The 18,951-nt window shown below is 34.4% G+C and overlaps 1 protein-coding gene across 3 annotated transcripts in view; it reads left to right on the forward strand.

Moving 5' to 3' along the window:
• Kiaa1328 (KIAA1328 ortholog) overlaps positions 1 to 18,951 on the forward strand; it is a 187,486-nt gene that overhangs the window by 93,460 nt on the left and 75,075 nt on the right. For all 3 annotated transcript variants that reach the window (XM_042675286.1, XM_042675285.1, XM_042675287.1), the window contains 2 exons: positions 3,739 to 4,409; positions 11,612 to 11,716. In XM_042675286.1, coding sequence (XP_042531220.1) covers positions 3,739 to 4,409; positions 11,612 to 11,716 — 776 coding nt within the window. The remainder of the gene's footprint in view (positions 1 to 3,738; positions 4,410 to 11,611; positions 11,717 to 18,951) is intronic.

Below are 18,951 nucleotides of genomic sequence, written 5' to 3' on the forward strand. Positions count from 1 at the left end.
CTCAAATTAAGGATCTTGAGATTGTCTTGGATTTGATGGGGACTCCACCAACCTAAAGAGTCCTCATAAGAGCAAAATAGTAAAAATATAAGCACAAAGCAATGTAATTATGAAAGCAGAGGTTGGAATAATGTCTTTGAAGGCGAAGAAGGGGGCATAAACCAAGGAATACAAGTGGTTACTAAAAGCTGATAAAAGTTCCGTACTCTAACCTCCCTAAGGAACTATCCCTGCCTATACCTTGACTTCAGCTCAACAAAATAGATTTCTAATTTCTGGAGCCAGCTGAGAATAAAATTGTGTTGTTTTTAGATACAAAATTTGTGGTAATTTGTTACAATAGCATTGTGAAACAGAATTGTACTAAAAAAGTTATATTGCTCTTGCATAAATGCTTCCCTTAGCTTGTCAATGAAAAGTGAAAAATGGTTTCAGCAGGTATGTGTTATGAGCAAGCTATTCTGTTAACATAGACTGATAGATTTGTCTTGACAATGTTAGAATACATTGAATATTAATAGATTTACAGCTACATAAGTTTCATTGGCTTTATTTCACTAAATACTCTGGTTTCATGTGTAGTCATGGCCATGGCAAATGCAAGTTCTTCATTCCATTCTAATCTTAATTACTAACATTTGTAACATTTGTAACTGAAAGCATGCATCCCCTCACACAAGTATATGTAGGTTACAGAAAACTAGAAGAGTAGTAGATTCTGGATTTAGTCAATGCAAAGAGCCAATATAAATGCAGTGAATCACTGCAAATGATCAGGTATTGAGTTAACTAACAGCAGATCTCTGAGTTGTTGAGTTAAGGAATCTGGATAGCATTAAAGTTAATGGTGACCACAACAAGAAGGATGGGACTGAACTGGGTTAGTGGACAGTGGACAGTTAGGAGTTTGTCACTTAAAGAGGCATATTTGGTTGAAAAAGTTTACTCTCACACCAACAGTGCAGTAGCGTTCCCATTTGACCACGTCCCCTTTAGCACCTGTTGTTATTAGATTTCTTGATGATAGCCATTCTAACTGGGGTGAGGGGGGAATCTCAATGTTGTTTTGATTTACATTTCTTTCATGCCCAGAGATGTGGAACATTTCTTCATGTACTTATTGGCCATTCTTATTTCCTCTTCAGAGAAGTTACTCTTTGTCTTTAGCCCACTTATTAATTGGGTGGTTGTTTCTTTGAGGATTTTTAGGGCATTTTTTTTTGAGTTCTAAGTGTATTTTAGATATGAGACCTTTGTCTATTGTATGGCTAGTGAAAGTCTTCTTCCAATATGTGGGCTTTCTATTGATCTTGCTAGCTATGTCCTTTGCCATGCAGAAGCTCTGCAATTTCATGCAACCCCATTTGTTCAACCTTTCTTTGATTTGTTGTGTTTCTTCCATATGTGTATTGTCACTTAGAGAGGTATCTGTGTAATGAATATACTGCCGGGGTGGGGTGGGGTGTAAGAAAGTAACAATTTGGTTTGATATGCACAGCCTGAAATGTGTCTCCTATGTGTCTTGGATAAAATGGTTGCATCATTTATTTGTCCCCAATAAGATTATAGGTGGCAATTTTTATTAGCACAAAGAAGCCATTTATCAGTCTGTGCTTTATTGTTATGCTGGGAAGATAGTAATTGTACAAGTAAAATGCCAGATCTTTCTGTGTTAGTATATGTCCCAAATGAAATAACTCAGGATAAGCATCTACTCTATGCAAAACAGAATGACTCAGTTCACAGCACAGCCAGAAAGCCTAGAATGGATAGAACATAAAGGAAATTTTTTCTTGTTTGGTTAGTATTAGTGTTCACTAGTTAGATGCCTTTCTGGATTGACTTGCGTAGAGAATTTTTTCTTTAATAGCAAGTAAGAGTTAATATAAGGGATTCTAAATGGAACAAGAGAAAGATGAGGCTGTAAGCTATAAAGGATATTTCTAATGTGTTACTTTAAAGTCTGCCTACTTTCTTTCTCTTCACTTTACTTTTCAGAAAAGCCCAGGTTGGCAAGTGAGATTACTCCAAAGGTGGATGATTTTTTTGTTCCTTTCAAATTTTGTGTCAAATGTTATATTCCAGACAGCCTAAAGAAGTAACAGCAGCTAGTTAAGTAGTTGGACTTGGTAACTTTTATTTGCCATGTCCAAGATCTAAGCTGAAAGAAAAGTTTTAGTTTATAGAGGACTACCATTGGAAGAGTGAATTTTTGGCTGGATTAATGTTCAGAATTATATGCCTCCCATCAACTCAATTTGATTAAAATTCTTTTCTCTACATCAGTTTCCTTTGTTGTTTTGTTTATGCCAAATATTCATCTTCATAAATACACTGCCCATTCTTAATGCATTTACCATCTGCATTCAAATGGAATGTTTGAAGTTGGACATCTTTGAACTTGGATATACCATATTTCTGAAGTAGATTGTAAAGCTGGTTGATTATTGTAATACATTAATGGAATTCATTGATTAGGTAAATATAATAACTCAGTCTTCCAAGGCCAAGGTCAAGAGTCAGAAAGATGGAGAATATTCTATAATATAGACAGACCTGTAGTTCTCAAAATACGATTTGAGATTAGCAACATCAACATCACCTAGGAACTTGTTAGAAATGCAAATGATCTGACTCTGCTCCAGACAGAGCTGGAAACTCTGGGGATGAAGCCAACATTTTGCATTCAACAAGCCCTTCAGGTAATTCTGATACATGCTAACGTTTGAGACACACTGATATAGATTAAATTGTGTTCTCTCTGACACAATAGGCTCAAGGCTAAAATGTTGGAAAAGCTCACTCTATTGACCTGCAATAATTTACAGCTGTTTCCTTTCTGCCTGAGTCCTATCAGACTATAACCACTTAAAAAGCTTAATTGAAAATTCACTTATGTTTGTATCAAAAATTAAATGTTTTGTATTTAAATAACTACCTTTGATTAGAACTTATTATTTTGTTGAAACTCATCAAATTTCTAGCAATAAACTATTCAGTATAAGGTGAAATGTTTTACATAAAATTTCATCCTGCATAATGGCCAATCAAAGAGTATTTAAGGTTACTGAATTGATTTCTTGTTCAGAATTCAAAAGTAAACATTTTAGACATTAATATTTAAGGTTTTGCTTCTTTTCAAAGTTGATTTTATGCAACTTTTGTTATTTAAAATTCCTGAAATCACCAAAGATCCTTATTGAGCAACATGAGTTACACTGTGTTTCTCTCATCCTTATATGAATTTACTAACATTGGTTGTTAGAAAAATGCATGTAGCTTCTGACACTACTGTTTAGCTCTGTGAGTATTCTTCATGGGGGAGGGGGCATGTTTATTGGTTCTCTAGATAGAACTTTGAACTCAGGGACTGGACTTTGTCCCTAAGCTTTTTCTCTCAATGCTGTCATTCTACTACTTGAGCAAGAGCTCCACTTCTGGCTTGTTGGTGGTTAATTGGAGAAGAGTCTCACAGACTTTCCTTCTTGGGCTAGCATCAAAAAGGAATCCTCAGAGCTCAGCCTCCTGACGAGTTAGGATGCAGATGTGAGCCACCACCACCTGGAGTTATCATTCATTTTTTAAGAACATAAAATGAGTTTTGTTTCACCGAACATATATATATATATATATATATATATATATATATATATATAGATAATTAATTTCTGAAAAGGGAAAAGGAAAGGTGATTTTCTTGTATTCCTGTTTGACAAATGATATTGTATTTCTTCTTAGGAAAGCAACAAGAAAAGCACTGTCCAGTCTTCATCTACAGAATTAGGAGGTTCTTATATGAGTGTAGCTAAAACACACTACTATCAAACCAAACAAAGGCCTAAGTCTGCAAACCATGACTCAGTTTCAGAATCTCTTAAGGAACTTAGAAATAATACTTTGAAACCGATAATCCTGCATCATCCCAAAGAAGGTCTAGACAGGGTGACATCAGAAACCAGAACATGTACTTATGAACCTTCAGAAAGAAAACCAGTGGATACAATGTCAAAAGAAAGAGCTGCAACAGAAGAACTACAGATGAAGGAATGTTCACACCCTAAGCCTATTCCTTCTAGTCAGTGTTGTGTTCATAGGCTTTCTGAAAATGAAGATCATATTTATGAAAGCCATTCCTCAAGCATGGCCCCTCAGTGTTCTAGAACACACCCAGAATCATGCAGTTATTGTGGGCACTCTTGGGAATTTCTCATGCATGCCAGAGGGGCACTGCAAACCAGTGAAATTGATGTCAAAAAGCAACTCTCAGAAGATAGAAGGCAACAACTGGTGCTTCAGAAAATAGAACTGGAAATTGAAAAGGAACGCCTTCAACATCTGTTGGCTCAGCAGGAGACAAAGCTTCTCTTAAAACAGCAGCAGCTTCATCAGTCTCGAATGGATTACAATTGGTGAGTTCTAGCTATTAACAATGTCTGTAGCTTAGGACGTAGTATAAAATAGCATATACTTTTTACCATAATAGCTATGTAGGAGCAAAGGTTCTTTGTATCTTGCCTTGCTCTAGGTACATAACACCTGTAACAGCACTGGCACCTTACATCCTCAGTGTATCTCTTAGACTCCTTTGTAGTTCATATGCCTATGTGTGTGATTTAATTTATACATTTTCTAGTTTGTTCCATTTGTCATCATGTCTGTTTTGTACAAGTATAATTATTTTTCTATTACTGTGGCTCTGTATACTAGGAAGTATTTAGTATAATTTGAAATGTACTAAATAATGTTTCTAATACAGTTTCTAATCTAGTATTTTAATACTGTCAGTGTTACTCTTTCTACTCATGATTATTTTTGTCAGAGTCTTTTATGCTCCCAAGGATATTTTAGGATCGATTTTTGTATTTCTCTATAAAAAATTACAAAAGGGCTGGGAAGGTGGCTCAGTGGTAGAGCGCTTGCCTTGCATGCATGAGGCCCTGGATTCGATTGCTCAGCACCACATAAGCAAAAAGAAAAAAAAGAAAAAAGCCGAAAGTGATGCTGTGGCTCAAGTGGTAGAGTGCTAGCCTTGAGCTGAAGAGCTAAGGGACAGCGCCCAAGGCCAGAGTTCAGACCCCACAACCGGACCCAAAAAAAAAAAATTACAAAAACTGTGATGAGTATCACATTGTTTTTTTGTAGATTGCTTTCAGTAATATGACCATTTTTACAATATTAAGTATACTTTTTCTGCTGGGCCTGTCATTGAACTGTCTTAGCTCCTTGAGTAGCTAGGATTATAGTTAGGCATAAGACACTGGCACCTAGCTGTACCCAATTTTAAAAATAGAAAATTAAAACTGTCTCAAAAGAAATTGCATAGGAGAAAGGTCTTTAAAAGAGGTTCATTTCGCTTAGCATCCGGTTATAATATGGTTATATGTACATAGCTTTTGACCTCTTCTGCTTGTCCTAGATATATACTAGTTATTGCAGTATAAGAGAAACCATGGGACCTATGTTTCTTTGAGTCTGGTTTACTTCACTTAATATAATTTTTTCCAATTCTTTCCATTTCCTAACAAGTGGGGTGATGTCATTCTTTCAGAGGGAGGCATGGAATTCCATTATATATATATTTTATATATATATATATATATATATATATATATATATATATATATAATACATATATATCCACCACATTTTCTTGATCCATTCATCTACTGAGGGGCATCTGGGTTAGTTCTACATCATAGCTATGGTGAATAATGCTGCGATAAACCTATTTGTGCTGGTAGCTTTAGTATGGCCTTGTTTGTGATTGTTTGGGTAAATGCCCTAAAGTGGGATTGCTAGGTCATAGGGGAGCTCTATGTGGAGTCTTTTGAGGAACCTCCATACTGCTTTCCAAAGTGGTTCAACAAGTTTACACTCCCACCAACAATGCAGTAGGGTTCCCTTTTGGCCACATCCCCTCCAGCATCTGTTGTTATTAGATTTCTTGATTATGGCGATTCTAACTGGGGTGAGGTGGTATCTCAATGTTGTTTTGATTTGCATTTCTTTTATGGCTAGAGAAGTTGCATTTCTTCATGTGTCTATTGGCTATTCTTATTTCCTCTTCAGAGAAGTCTCTCTTTAAGTCTTTAGCCCATTTATTAATCAGGTGATTGTTTCTTTGAGGATTTGTTGTTGGGGGATTTAATTTTTTGAATTCTAAGTATATTTTAGAGATGAGACCCTTGTCTGTTGTCTGGCTAGTGAAGATCTTCTCCCAATCCGTGGGCTTTCTATTGATCTTGCTAGCTAGGTCCTTTGCCATGCAGAAGCTCTGCAGTTTCATGCAGTGCCATATGTCCAACCTTTCTTTGATTTGTTGTGATTCTGGGTCTTTATTAAGAAAATTTTGGCCTGCACCAAGGAGCCCTAGGGTTTTTCCTATTCCTTCCTTTAATGTTTTCAGGATGTCTGCTTTGACTTCGACGTCTTTGATCCATTTGGATTTGATTCTGGTGTACGGTGATATATAAAGACTAGCTTTAGTTTTCTACCAGTGTTTAACCAAGTTTACCAGCACCACTTACTGAAGAGGCTGTGTTTCTTCCATTCTACTTTTTTAGCTCCCTTATCAAAGATTAGGTGGCTATAGGTCTTTAGGTTCATTTCTGGGTCTTCAGTTCTATGCCATTGGTCCTCAGGTCTGTTCTTGTGCCAGTAACAAGCTGTTTTGATTACTCTGGCTTTGTAGTAGAGTTTGAAGTTTGATATTGATATTCCTTCAGCACTGTTCTTTCTGCTAAGGATTGTTTTTGCTCTTTGGGGTCTTTTAGTGTTGCATATAAATTTTGGGGTTGCTTCTTCTATTTCATTAAGAATGAGGTTGGAATATTGATAGGTATTGCATTGTATTTGTCAATAGCCTTTGGCAGTATTGCTATTTCATGATGTTAATCTTCCCGATCCAGGAACATGGGAGGTTTTCCACTTCCTTAGTTCTGCTTTAATTTCCTTTTTCGGGTGTTTAAGTTTCCATCATAGAGGTCCTTCACTTCTTTATTTTATTTTAAATAAGTTTTTTATTGTAAAAATACTGTACAGAGGGGTTACAGTTACATGAGGAAGGTAATGAGTACATTTCTTATCAAGCATTGTTACCTCCTAGTTAAGTTAACTCCTAGGTATTTTGTGGGACTATCACAAAAGGAGTTGCTTTCCTGATTTCAGATACCTTCTTCTCAGTTTTGGCATACAGAAAAACTATTGCTTTTTTAAATGTTTTTTATTGTAAAAATAGTATACATGGGAGTTACAGTTACATGAGTAAGGTAATGAGTACATTTCCTATCGAGTATTGTTTTGAGGGTTAATTTTATTCCCTGCTACTTTGCCAAAGTTTTGACTCATCTTGTAATTTGAGAGTGGACTCCATGGAGTTATTTAAATACAAAATCATGTCATCTACAAAGTGAAAGAGTTTTACTTCATCTTTCCCTTTTTGGATCCTATTAGCATTCTAATACTAAATTGAAGAGAAGTGGAGAGAGAGGACATCTTTGTCTTGTTCTTGAATTTAGAGGAAATGGCTTTAGCTTTTTGCCATTAAGAATGCTAGCTGTAGGTTTGTCATACATAGCCTTTATTACACTGAGGAATGTTCCATGGATTCCTAGTTTTTCTCCAGAGCTTTCATCATAAAGGGGAGTTGGATCTTGTCAAATGCTTTTTCTGCAGCTATTGAGATAGTCATGTGGTTCTTATCCTTGCTCTTGTTGATGTGATGGATTATATTGATTGATTTGCATTTATTGAACTAGCTTTGCATCCCTGAAATGAATCATAGTGTATGATATTTTTGATGAGTTGTTGATGTCAATTGGCCAAAATTTTGTTGAGAAGTTTTGCATCAATATTCGTCAAAGAACTGGGTCTGTAATTCTCTTTTTTTGATAAGTTCCTGCCTGGTTTTGGGATGAGGATTATGATGGCTTCATAGAAAGAGTTTGGTAGTGAACTTTCACTTTCAATTTCATTGAAAAGTTGGAGAAGTATTGGTGTAAATTCTGCTTTGAAGTCCTTCTAGAATTCAGCTATAAATCCAGGTCCTGGGCTTTTCTTGGGTGGGACATCTCTTATTGCTGTTTCTATTTCAGTGCTTGATATGGGTCTGTTAAGTTGGTTTAAATCATTGTGGTTTAGTTTGGACATGTCAATATTTGTCCATTTCTTCCAGATTCTCAAACTTATTAGCATAAAAGTTTAGGAAGTATTCCCTTATAATGTTCTGAATCTTGGTTGTTTCCGTTGTGGTGTTTCCATTCTCATCTCTGACTTTGTTTTTTTTGGGTGTGTTCTCTTCTTTTTCTAATAAGATTTACTAAACGTATTTCAATTTGTTAATTTTTTCGAAGAACCAACTCTTTGTTTTGTTGATTCTTTCTATGGTTTTCATGGACTCTAATCATTTAATTCTGATTTATTTTAATTATTTCTTTCCCGCTACTGGTTTGGGGTTCAGCTTATTGGCTCTTTTTCAAGGAGCTTCAGGTAAATCGTTGGTTTCAGATCTCTCCAATTTGTTGATGTAGGAACTCAGAGCTATAAACTTGCTATTTTTATTTTTTAAATTAGACTTTTTGCCGATTGAATTAAAGTACTTTACAAAGAATAGTTACAGGAAAGGTCACAATACAAGTCTGTAGTGAGGAGGAAAATTCCAGTTATCTTGTCAATGGCCTTGGAATTTGTTACATTTAAAGTAAAAATTTATACCATCTGGCTAACTACTCACCTGAGAGGGCAGGAGCTCCTCTTTGGGTCCAGATCTCTTAATGTTAATTTTCTTTTTTATGCTAACTATGATTTGTTTACATCCTTTAAGCACTTCTCTTCCTCGATTTTTTTACAGTCTTGTTTAGATGAGTTTTATGGTCAAAAGGCATTATTCACTTCCTTGCTTTAGGAAAACCTCAATGTTTTACATTGGGACATTTTCAATCTTCTTAAGCATACTATCAGACAATGCCCAGCTATAATATTAACTGTAGCCAGGCGCCCGTGGCTCAGGCCTGTAATCCTAGCTACTCAGGAGGCTGAGATCTAAGGATCTCCGTTCAAAGCCATCCCAGGCAGGAAAGTCCATGAAACTCTTATCTCCAGTAAACCATCAGAAAACCGGAAGTGGTGCTGTAGCTCAAGTGGTAGAGGGCTCACCTTGAGCTGAAGAGCTGAGGGACAGCACTCAGGCCCAGAGTTCAAGCCCCACGACCGACCAAAAAAAAAACAAAAAACTAACTGTAGACTGGTTAACTGAGAACTGTTCAGACTACTTTCAAGTGCCTTTGTCATCTTTTACAATTTTTTTTTTTTTAAGAGGTAGTTTTATTCAGTAGACTGGGAAAGAGGGACCAGGCAAGGTTGGCACTCCACGTGGCTGGGAAAGGCCTGGGAAAGAGAGCTGGGAAAGAGAGAGGAAAGAGAGAGAGGAAAGAGAGAGAAAAGAGCTAGAAAAGAGCAGAGAGAGCTAGAAAAGAGCTAGAAAAGAGCAGAGAGAGCTAGAAAAGAGCAGCGAGAATCTTTCACAATTTTTGTAATTCTACCATTCTATTTGTCTGTTATAGCTCTAGACCTAAAATTACATTTTCTTCAATTAATAACTTGAAAAAATTAAATGAAATGCACAACCAAAAACTCAAACATTTTTGGCTTTTGGAGACGGAATTTACTATGTGGCTCATGCTGCTCTCAATCTTGAAATCTTGCCAGTATACTTTGATTACTGACCTGCTTCACTATGTCTAGCTCAAGACTTCTTTTTATTGGAGAGTCTTCATCTTTCATTCTCTGAATTCCTTACACCACAGAAATAAATTCATCTACCATTGTTAGCTGTTACAACATAAAACTCGGAAGTTACATTTCTCCATTTAATTAATTTGTGTCACAGTTCATACTTCCAGACTGACAAGTGAAACATTTTTTCTCAGTTTTTAGATTTATGTCATTTTATCACTTATGAGTTATCTAGAAATCAACTTTCTGCACATTAGTATCATATGTCAAGAATATGTCTCTCAAATGTATCCTCTTAAGACATTGCCTTTATTGTGCCACTTCCGAATTTTAGAAACTCATGAAATTTTTCTACTGTTATGTGTATTCAGCTTAGTATCTAGAACTTTTTAAAATCTGTAATCACATCTACCCATTTGCCCCACTTCTCCTAACAGTTTTCCAAGGCACATTTGTCTCCTCATAGCTCTTAGTTATTAAATGAGGAACATTTCCAAACATTTTTCTCTGATTTAAATATCTTCACTCTGCTTTTCTATCTATCTGGATCCTATTTATTCAATACAACAGAATTAAAACTCGTATTAACTACTAAAAAAATTTAGGTCTGGTTTCCTTCCCACCTAACTACCTCAGAGTTACTAGTATTTACAATATTAGTACTGTATTGTTTGATATAAAGTATAGTTTTGAAAATAAATTTGTCTCCTTGTTTTAGTGAACATTTACTAAGTCCCCTATGATGCACAAAATTTTATGAGAAGAATATCCAAGTGAATGCCCTAATCTTGTCTATGGCTATATTATATACACTTTCACTCTGTAGTGAATTCATCAAATGAACAGCATAAAATTATTAAAGTATTTGGAGATGAGCCAATCATCAGGAGATAATAGAAACAAGAAGCCAGTATAGAATACTTTGGAAAGTATACCTTGTCCTTGATTCCTTTTTCCTTCTGGCTGCTATGTGATGAGCAGATTTTCTCCACCATGATGTTTTAGCCTTACTTCAGACCCACAGCAGTGGAGCTAGCCAAACAGAGACTAAGACCTCTGAAACCATGAGTTGGAATTAATCCTTCCCATCTGAAGTTCTTAGGAGTATTTTGTTGTGATAACAAATGGTAACCTAACAATAACCAAAATACACTTTCATAGCAATGAATAGAGAGAAACCTTCAATTTCTGCAGAAGATATTTAAAGTGCATCTAAAGCATCTATAATTTTTAGTTTTTAAATTACATTCTAACCAATTCATTCTCCAAATAAAGAAAGTGTATTATTTTTTATATAACCATGTATTCAACCAACTCCCACACAGTCCTAATAAGGGATTTTTTGTTTTGTTTTGTTTTGTTTTTTGTTGGTCGTGGGGTTTGAATTCTGGGCCTGGGCGCTGTCCCTCAGCTCTTCAGCTCAAGGCGAGCGCTCTACCACTTGAGCTACAGTGCCACTTCCAGTTTTCTGGTGGTTTACTGGAGATAGGAGTCTCACGGTCTTTCCTGCCCGGGCTGGCTTTGAACCGAGATCCTCAGATCTCAGCCTCCTGAGTAGCTAGGATTACAGGCGTGAACCACCAGCACCCAGCGGGATTTTATATTCTTATAGACTAATTATTTGTGTATTTTGAAATTAACGTGTGTGTATCTGTGCATGTGTGTGCATGCACATGCATACATGCTTTGAATTTGAGCCTAAGTCTTCACATGTGCTAAGCTCAAAGTGTATACAGTCAACCTATTCATTTTTTACAGATTGAGTTTAAATCTGGGAATAATTGCTTGGGTCTAGATAAAAGAGTATGGTTTTCCAAAATTTACCTTTCTGTCCATCAGGCTCTTTGCGATTAGAAATTCTCTGTATTTATTCTTACAGGTTAAGAACACAAACTGCATTTAAGCCCAGAGAGGATGCTGATAAAGTGTTTACTAAACCCAGAGAGCTCAATCTGGATGTAAATGGGAGTTACTCTGCACCAAGGTAAATGTGGGACCTAGGTGATGGAAGCAGACTAGGCATATACATTTTAGAATATTTGGTGTTCTTATTTTCTAACTATATAAATCTCATCTTAAATTTTTGAAAAATATAGAAAAATGTAAAAAGTAAAATTTATAATCCTATCTCCCAAAAATAATCCTGTGAGCCCATTTCTATATCTCATTATATTGCTAGTACAGTCTATATTGGATATTAAGGATTATGCTATTATTTATTTTTCTCACCATATCATATTTTTATTAAATACTCTATGAAAACTCATTTATTGAGCAGATATTTGTTATGTGGCAACTATATCTCAATACTTAAATCTGTTACCTGTAATTCAGTTACTGCATTTACTTTGAAAATATAATTTATAATAATACAGAATTTTGCGGTTATAGCTTACTCCTTGAAGAATATTTCTCTATTTTTTTATTTTATCTATGCCTATGTCCTTGGTATTTCCTACAAGAAAGTTAGTGTGTATAAATCCATTTAAAATTATTTTGTGTGTGTGTGCTGATACTGGGGCTAGAATTTAGGGCCTCTTGCTCTTGTTTGGCTTTTCACTAAAAAGCTGGCACTTTACCACTTGAGCTACAGATCCACTTCTCCCTCTTTGCTAATTAATTAGGGATAAGAGTCTCATAGATTTTTCTGCTCAGGCTGGGTTTATACTATAGATCTCAGCCTGATGAATAGCTAGCAATAAGGAGTGAGAAACTAGCAACTGGCTCTAAAGTGCTTCTAAAGATTTAAGATTTTTGGTTCACATTGCCAGTTGTTTATTATACAAATCAAATAACTTTGTATCCCACAAATAATGTTTAAGAATTCTTTTTATGAAATTTTTAAAATTAAGATCATTAGATTTTCAAATTAATTTTTCTCCTTATTTTAGTATTTTAATTACATGTATGTATATTAAGCCTATAGATATTTTATTATACATCTGTGATACTCTAATTTTAAAAATGGTTTTTGTCTTTACGATCAATTTCTTATTGGTTTACCCTTACCTGCTTTTTTTGTTTGTTTTTTCAATCTGTGTTAAAGCCCTATAGTGATTTTTTTTTTCAGTTTCAGATTTATTTTTTTTTTTAGCTTTGGAATTTCCTTTTGGGTCTTGTTGATAAGATCTATTTCTTTGATAGGATTCCTACTTTATTTCTATTAAACATATTTTTCTTTATGTTAATCAGATGATTATAATAGCTGCTTTAAATTACTTGTTCTAATAGTGGATTGTCAGTTTCTATCTTTTAATTAAATTTTGCATTTAATCATGTTTTCCTTTTCTTTATGTGTCTAATAGTTTTAGATTTATCATGCTTATTGTGAATAAATGAAAACATGTTTCGGCATAATAAAGGCATATAAACCAAAAAGAGGTTAACATGCAACCTGGGAAAGGGAAATATGACACAGGAATGAAAAATTCCAGGATTATGGATAGGAACATTTCAGGATGAAATCACTGTGTAGCAAACCTAGAAAATAATCAAGTCACACTAAGCATGGCTATGGCACATTTCAGGAGAAATGTGTTTAAAAACAGAAAAAAAGGAAAGATGGTTATCAGATTTTCAGATAATAGCGCTATACTAACCAGAATAATTTCTCTTCTAAAATTTGTGCAAGTTCTAATTCCTATAAATTCTGAATATTTTATCTTACATGGGAAAAGAACTTTGCATATATGAGCAAGAAAATGGACCTCAGATAGGTAGATTATCCTTACTTCTCTGAATAGGTCCTGTCTAATCACAGAAGTTGTTAAAAGTGGGAAATCTTAGCTAGCAATAGTAGCTCATGCCTGTAATCCTAACTACTTAGGAGACTTGAGGTTTGAGGATTAACGTTCAAAGCCAGTCCTAGCAGGAAAGTCTATACAACTCAATTAACTGCCAAAAAGCCGAAAGTAGAGCTGTGATTCAAGTGGTATGGTGCTAGTCTTGAGCAAAAAACTAAAAACTATCTTGGGGATAGTGCACAGGCCCAGGGACCAGGACCCCACTCCCCCAAAATTGGGGAACTTGCCTGGCGGGCACCGGTGGCTCATGCCTGTAATCCTAGTTACTCAGGAGGCTAAGATCTGAAGACCACGGTTCAAAACCAGCCCGGACAGGAAAGTTCATGACACTCTTCTCGCCAATAAACTACTAGAAAACCGGAAGTGGCACTGTGGCTCAAGCGGTACAGCACTGCCTGGAGCTGAAGAGCGCAGGGACAGCGCCAAGCCCAGAGTTCAAGCCCCACAACTGACAAAAAGAGGGTGGGGAGGGGTGGGAATATTTCCTTGTTAGGTCAGAAATACAGACCAGGAGAAGAGCTAAGATGCAAAGAAGTAATTAACAGTAATTTGCTAGCTGTGAAGATGGAGAAAAGTCACAGGCCAATCCATTCAAGTAGGAAACTAAAAATAAAGTTCCTACCTGACAACCAGCAAAGAAGTAGAGTTCCCAGTCCTCCAGCTTCAGGGAGATGAACTCTGCTAACAATCCAGATGAGTTAAGTAAATTTTTCTCCTCCATGGCCTCTGGGAAAGAACATGGCCCTTCTGACTCACAGATGTTAACCCAGGTAGCTCAGTAAGATCCATGTCAGGCTTCTGGGTCTTATTATTTCCTAAAATAATAAATATGTGTTATTTAAACCTATTAATTTGTTGTGATTCGTGGTCACAATAGAAAGCTAATAATATTTTATTTATTATAAGTGCATAATCCAAGATTTATATATACATCATAAGTTACTGAGTAGGTTTTCTATTGCTGAACATCCAAATGATTCCATGTTCTTTAATAAAGAATACAATATTATAGTAAGCATGGCTATCCATACATTTTTGTGTCCTAGAATCTTTTTTATTTTTATTTAAATTCCACAGAATCAAATTGCTAGGGAGACACTGATAGAATTGGAAATGGTAAGTTATTATAGACTGTGCTGTTTTCATTTTCCAAAAGGTTGTAATAGTTTATTTATATTCTCTTACAACTTATGAATTATTTTTGTCACTATACTTGATAGGTGTGGTGAATGCTCTGAAAAGTAACATTCCAGTACAAGGTTTCCAACATTTGACCATGTAAACTATACATTTAAATAATGACAGAAATCAAGTAAGATTATATACAACTTTAAAAAATTATCTCCTCGTATGCTTCTGGAAAAAAAAAAAAAACTTTAGACCTTTCAAAAGTATTAAGAGTTTTAAGAAACTGGCTACTGCTTGAAAAGTCTGGCAGTCATTGGAAAGCCTAGAATCTCACTCAACAGTTCTTAAGTTATTTAATCTAATGTGAGATTAAAAGAAGTAAAGACAGAAATTCAATGTATCCTTTATTCAGTTGGCTGTACAACTAATGTAGTTTCCACTTAACCCAGGAAAAGGTCGAGATGGATCAGTAGAGACTACTGTACTGCCTTGATTAGCCTGTGTAGAATTATTCAAACTAGAATGCCTGCTGCTTTTAGGACATATAATAGAGAACTGTTATGAAAATGACCTTCTATCTACCTTGCAGCTCTTCGACTTTAATAGGACAACTCCCAAGATAAAATTTAATTTTAAGCTAAATTTTGTTTATTTGGAAATTTAAATTAGTCTATTAAAAACATTATGTGTTTAAAATATTAAACTTACTCAAGTGGGGCATTAAGAATTTGGAACTTAAATAAATGAGATAATGAGAAAGTGAAAAACATATTTTTTGTAATTAACAGCTCATTTTGAGTTAATTATATACAATTACCAAAATCTAATTGCAATTTATTTTCTATTATCTGTGGGAAGGATCACAGGCATGGGAGCTTACATTGCTGCCTTCTTGCATAAATGCTATACAATGAAAATAAATAATATGTGAGACCTTAATGACAAATAAAGAGCAAATCGTAGGGCACAGCTGAGCCAAACTATTGGAAGTTAATTATCACATGAAAGATGATAATGACTTAAAAACTTACAACTATGATTTTGAGTTATATGTCCTCTGTGTTTATGCTTTGTTTGTTGTTTATAGACTATGAAAAGGTGAATTTTATAAACTGTTTAGTAATTCTGCAGTCCTAAAAATCTATTTTTATATTTTCACATAATAATAATTTAACAAAAGCTTTATTAAATGCCAACTATTTTTAAAAGTAGGGACTGGGGATGTAGCTCAATGGTAGAATACTTACTATCACATGAGGTTCTGAGTTAGATCCCCATTTCTGCAAAAATATAAATATGAATAAGAAAACTTGCTTAATACTGTAGGAGTGTAGGGAAATCACTGCCTTCAAATACTATATTATTACAATATACAATATTTAAAGTATATAAATCCTCCTCATTTACACAAAATAGAGGAAATAGGAAAGAATCAAAAAAGATTTCTGGAAGAATTTAATTTGAAATAAGTCCTAAAAGATAGAATTTTAGTAGGACTAGGATAATATCTATTTTCCTACCTCAAATACATACACACATACACACACCCTCACGCGCACATGCACACACACATTTAAATGAATGTGTGTGTGTGTGTGTGTGTGTGTGTGTGTGTGTTGTGTTCTATGCAAAGAGAGGTGAAGGGATGTTAAAGGGAAGAAAATAAAGCTGTGTAAGGACCGTCAATAGATATGTTTCAATTTTGCCAGAAAAGCAAGGTGAAATTAAACATTAAATTAGTAAAATAGATTAGATTATGAGTCGATTTAAGTATCAGGCCTCATATGTGGGGTTTGGTTGATTGAAAGGAAAAATTTTAAATTATTTTGTGATAAAGATTAATTTCATTTTAAAAATTATTAGAATAAGAGCCAAAATAGCAACTTTTATTCTTTTTCAGTAATTATCTAACTGTAAAGATATTGCTATGCACCCTGCCTGTTTTTTTTGTATTTCCAACAGTTTGTGATTATTAAATAGGTAGGATTTCCAGCCAAAACTTTCTAGTAAATGAGGAGAAATTTAAGTCTAAATCTCCTAAAAGAAATTGAAGTAGGATTTAGGGTTTCGAATGATAGTCACTGGGGTTACACTTCAGAGACTGGTTATTGATATCTGAGAAACCTTAGAGAATATTGTGTGTGAGAAAGGAGAGTGTTCCTCTAAAAGGTTGACCAAGTCCCAAGATAGTGAACTTCCCCTTCATACCTGTTGGCCATTTGTATATCTTCTTTAGAGAAACATCATGAAGTCATTTGAGTTTTTTTCTTTTAACTTTTTATATATACCGGACATTTTCTTGCACTCTATATATTCTTTCTTCACTCTGATAATTGTTTTCTTTGCTGTGTAGCAGCTTTCAGTTTGTTATAATCCCATGTCAATTTTTGTTTTTATTTTTTATACTTGGTAATCTTTAAAATCCTAACGTATTCCACTGCTAATCTTAAACATTGTTTTCTTGTCATAATTTTATTGTTTCGGGTCTTTCATTGAAATCTTTAATACATTTGATTTGATTTTTTTTTTTTGTAACTAGTAAGAGACAGGAGCCTAGTGTCACTGTTAAAGCATGTGATACCCAGTTCATATAACATCATTTATTGAAGACTGTCCACTCTGCAATGTGTGTTCTTAGCTCCTTTTCAAAAAAATCTGGCACTAAATTCTGTTCCATTCATATAAGTATTTAAAAGCTGATACTCATAGATATTGGGAATAGAGTAAGAGTTACCAGAGGCTAGTGGTGAGTAGATTCAGGGACCTTGTATTATCTCTCAAATTGTTTTATATTATAACGTATAAACCCTTGCTTCTTTGGAACTTTCGTCTAGAAAATTGTTGGATTTTTAAAATTCTTTACCTTTTTAATACATTCAAAATTGTCAATTAAATATAGAATACCAAACTACTCAGCAGTCGATGCCTAAGTAATATACAATCAAAATATACATGTATATATATGAAAATAGCATCATTTTCATAATAACTGCAAAGTAAAAAATCCTTAAACATACAACAACTGGATAAACAAAAGATCATATATCCATACAATGGAGTAAGGTTCATACATTTAAAGTTCATACATTGAAAGGATATTAGATTATCTGATTGAATAACATTTCTTACAGTTTGATTTATGTATGTGTAGAGTAAAAAGTGTGGTTGGTAGGAATTAGAGAAATGTCCTAGAAAAATATCGTTGCTACAACTGGTTTAGATAAAAGCAACTAGATAACAAGCTATATAACCCTTCATGATTTATCTGCTGCACGAGAAAGGAGAATAGTGATGATTCTGTCACTATTTGGTTCTTTTAAAATGTATTTCATTATCTTTAAATAGTTGTACAAAGGAGTTGTCATTCAACAAAGCAAGTTATGAACACATTTCATTTTGGTCATCAGTGTTATCCTTTCATCTGTTCCTCCCAACCCACCCCTTCTCTCATTTTCCTTAATATTGTAGCATATACATTGGATTTAATACTGTATTCTCTCCTCCCCCTCTTAAGCACTAATGCTCTTGCAAATCTTTTTGAAAGTAATTTTCTTCCTAGCCAAAATTTTTAGTAGAATTGAGAAACTGAAAGTTTCATTTTCAGTTGAATCTGCTTGCATTTATGCCTCATTTCCAGATTTATCCGGAATGAATAGTTTAGTTCCTTCCTGGAGTAACTACCTATCCTGCTGCAATTTGAAACTTATCACAATATGGCCTTAGCATCTTAGAAGGTGACACTAGTTACCAGGAAATAGAGAAAAACAGTAGAATTGAAAGTGTCAATCGTTTAGAAATTATTATTTTTTAGCACTAGTTAGAAATTACCATTTATTTTTTAGCACTCTTTCAACAGCTGTCAATAAATTGAGATTAGTATGAAACCAACAACTTTTGTTTGGTAGTACTTCAGTAGAATTGAAATAGCAGTTATGGGATATTATGATGTAGTTGATTAAATAGGTCCTGTTTAAGATTTTTCTGTGAAAGGAATCTATAAACATATTATGGTGTTTAATTTCTACAAATTATATTTTTCACATTAGATATTATTCAGTAAGAGGACAAAGTAAGAATTGAGGTAAAGTAGATGGAAGCTGAAACATTTTATATTAAAAATCATAGGGGCATATGAAACTTTCATGTGTCTATGAATGAGTAGAGGCAACATAAGATTTAACAATAGTAATGATTAAATATTCTTGTTTTCAGAAGTTCCAAGAGTTCCTTAGGGAAAGCACAAAATTTATAAATCTCATAATGATTTTTATTTTAAATTAGAAATATT

The sequence above is a fragment of the Dipodomys spectabilis genome, unplaced genomic scaffold (genome assembly GCF_019054845.1).
Source record: "Dipodomys spectabilis isolate Male_0828 unplaced genomic scaffold, ASM1905484v1 ptg000024l, whole genome shotgun sequence".
In the NCBI taxonomy this organism is placed as follows: domain Eukaryota; kingdom Metazoa; phylum Chordata; class Mammalia; order Rodentia; family Heteromyidae; genus Dipodomys; species Dipodomys spectabilis.